Source organism: Phoenix dactylifera, chromosome 3 (genome assembly GCF_051530095.1).
Source record: "Phoenix dactylifera cultivar Ajwa chromosome 3, Ajwa_hap1_PhDact_Kaust_v1.1, whole genome shotgun sequence".
Classification (NCBI taxonomy): domain Eukaryota; kingdom Viridiplantae; phylum Streptophyta; class Magnoliopsida; order Arecales; family Arecaceae; genus Phoenix; species Phoenix dactylifera.
In genome coordinates, this window is record NC_143192.1 from 35,571,160 (window position 1) to 35,574,067 (window position 2,908).

Below are 2,908 nucleotides of genomic sequence, written 5' to 3' on the forward strand. Positions count from 1 at the left end.
GTGATTTGAATATATAGAGACCATTAGATTTAATGGTCAGCTGATATTTTTCTGCTGATATATAATATAAGAAAGCATCTTTTGATCTGTTGATACTCATCTGTAGCTAGTTTAAAAATATACAGTCGTAGCAGCCAAGATTGGTCTATTGTACCTTTCTGTTGAACAATATTCATATATTGAATAAGTAGAATGTAATATAGTAATTTAATTAATTTATAGAGAGGAATTGTAACATAGGTGAATATAAGTTTTCAACTTGCTATAAAAAAAAAATCATTAATTCTGCAGATACTTTGTCAAATTAAATCCATTAATTTGTAGATTAAAATTTTAAAAATTTCTATAGCAGAGCATTATATTTACCTACATATCATATTTTTGTATTACTGTGAGGTTTTCGTCTTTCATAGCACCAGACTTCACAAATTTATGCTTTTAGACTAATGAATAGCACTTATCTCTTAAATACCAAATCCTTAGGCACACAAGTTTCTACTCATCTTCCTTATTAGGTGGATTTGGTTGCTCTGCCTGGAGATATTTATATATCTTTCTCTTTCTGTCTCCTTATTTTAGGAATGTTCATTCATTACTGTATTAATATTTTTCATTTCAGTGGATTGGAGCGATTGCATGCAATCTAGATCTACTGCTCTTCAGATCTCTTCGTTGGCTTAGAAATTTGGGAAAGTTATCAAAGGAAGACTTGCTCTCTTATCAGGTACTTGAGAACTCGTTTCCCTTTGTCCCTTTTTTAATCTCCAGACCATGTCAGTTAATGTAGGCTATGCAATCATTGAATTAATTGATTAAGTGTTATTTGTTTAACTTAATTTTGCTTGAGTCAGTGTACGCATGCATATTTTTGACTGTATCATTTACCTTATTTTTTCTTAGAATGGACAAAAGTTGGATGAATAAGCCGAGATACAGTGACGAATATTTGAATGGAGTTCAGAATTTCATTAAATTTGCTTTTGAGAAATCTAATATGAATGGGAAGATTTTATGTCCATGTCGAAAATGTGTAAATGCTTCTTTTCTTGCTCCAAAAACTGTTGAAGATCATTTAGTATGGAATGGTTTTACAAGAGGTTATACTGAATGGGTATTTCATGGAGAGTTGATATTGTCATCTCCATGTAACCAACCCTCGTATATAGAAGACACCTCTAGTTTTGCATCCAGTAATACAGAAAAAAATCCTGTAGGAGTAGATGAAATAAGGAGCTTACTCAGAGATGCTCTTGGACATAGTATTAGAAATTTAACAGATATTAGTGGAGGACAAGAAGCAACTGAAATAGGTGATGAGCGTACATCAACTGATTTTATGCATGTTGAAGAACATATACACTCTGATGATGACACAGCTCGATATCATAACTTGCTGAAATCTTGTGATGAAGAACTATATCCGGGTTGTAAGAATTTTACAAAGATTTCTTTTCTTGTGCATTTATTCCATTTGAAGTATTTGAATGGATGGTCTAGCAAGTCTTTTACTATGCTTCTCCAATTATTAAATGATGCATTTCCGGAAGGCGTTACTTTGCCATCATCTTCTTATGAAGCCAAAAAATTAGTAAAAGAATTGGATCTTGGATACGAGAAGATACACAGTTGTCCGAATGACTGTATTTTATTCCGTGGTGGAAATATTAACGAAGAGTTGTGCCAAATATGTGGATCTTCACGATGGGAGAAATCTAAAGATGAGCATGATTTTTTGAATGAAGTGGATGCTGCACAGACTAAGAAAAGACCAGCTAAAGTGTTGAGATATTTTTCTCTCATACCTAGATTGAAAAGGATGTATGCATTATCGAAGACGGCTTCCTCTATGAGATGGCATGACGAAGGCCATACAAAAGATGGAATGTTACGACACCCAGCGGATAGTTTAGCATGGAAAGCATTTGATGATAGGCATCACGAATTTGCTTCTGATGCTCGCAGTGTTAGACTGGGTTTGGCTACTGATGGGTTTAATCCCTTTCGAACTATGAGTTCTACATACAGCACTTGGCCGGTTGTTTTGGTTCCATATAATTTACCACCATGGATGTGTATGAAACAGTCTTCACTCATTTTGTCAATGGTTATTCCGGGTGATAAGGGCCTAGGTAATGATATTGATATTTTTTTGCAGCCTTTAATAGAGGAATTGAAACAGTTATGGGAGGGTATTGATGCATTTGATGCTTTTACTGGTCAAACATTCAAGTTGCGTGCAGCTCTTATATGGACTATTAATGATTTTCCTGCATATGCTAATTTATCCGGTTGGAGCACTAAGGGGCGTATTGCATGTCCTTCTTGTGGAGATTCAACCCATTCATATTGGTTAAAACATGGAGGAAAGTTCTGTTATATGGGCCATCGTCGATGGTTAGAACCAAACCATCCATTTCGATTTCAGAATGATCTGTTTGATAGTACCACAGAGTTGCGTTCTGCCCCTATTCCACCAACTGGTACCGAAGTTCTTCGACAAATGCAATGCACAAATTACATACCTGGTAAGGTCTCCAAATGTTTAAAGAAGAGGGGAAGGGAGGATGTTGGTAGCTCATTAAATGAAGGGTTAATATCAGAGATTTTAGAGGATGTTAACTTTTTTGAGAATGATGACAATGTATATGGACAGAAAAATGACGATGACCGCTAATGACCATTATTCTTGTAGTGATGGCCGGTAAGCCGCCAGATTGAGGAGACCCGAGCATGCTCTCGGTGGCTTGGTCCCTTCTTCTGTTCAACCGGCCGTCGTCGGGCATGGCACACCGCCGGCACCGCCATAGTCTGACGACCATGGGGCATCGCCGGCCGTGGGCTGCTTGCTGCCGAGCATCTTCCCCCTTTCCATCGGAAAGAATGAAGAAGAGAGAGAGAGAGAGAGAAA

General features: G+C 36.9%; 1 protein-coding gene across 1 annotated transcript; it reads left to right on the forward strand.

Moving 5' to 3' along the window:
* Window positions 1-994: 994 nt before the first annotated feature.
* LOC148714355 (uncharacterized) lies at window positions 995-2,674 on the forward strand. Its single transcript, XM_089929925.1, has one exon. It carries the CDS (start codon window positions 995-997, stop codon window positions 2,672-2,674), a length of 1,680 nt encoding a protein of 559 aa, XP_089786051.1.
* Window positions 2,675-2,908: the final 234 nt, after the last annotated feature.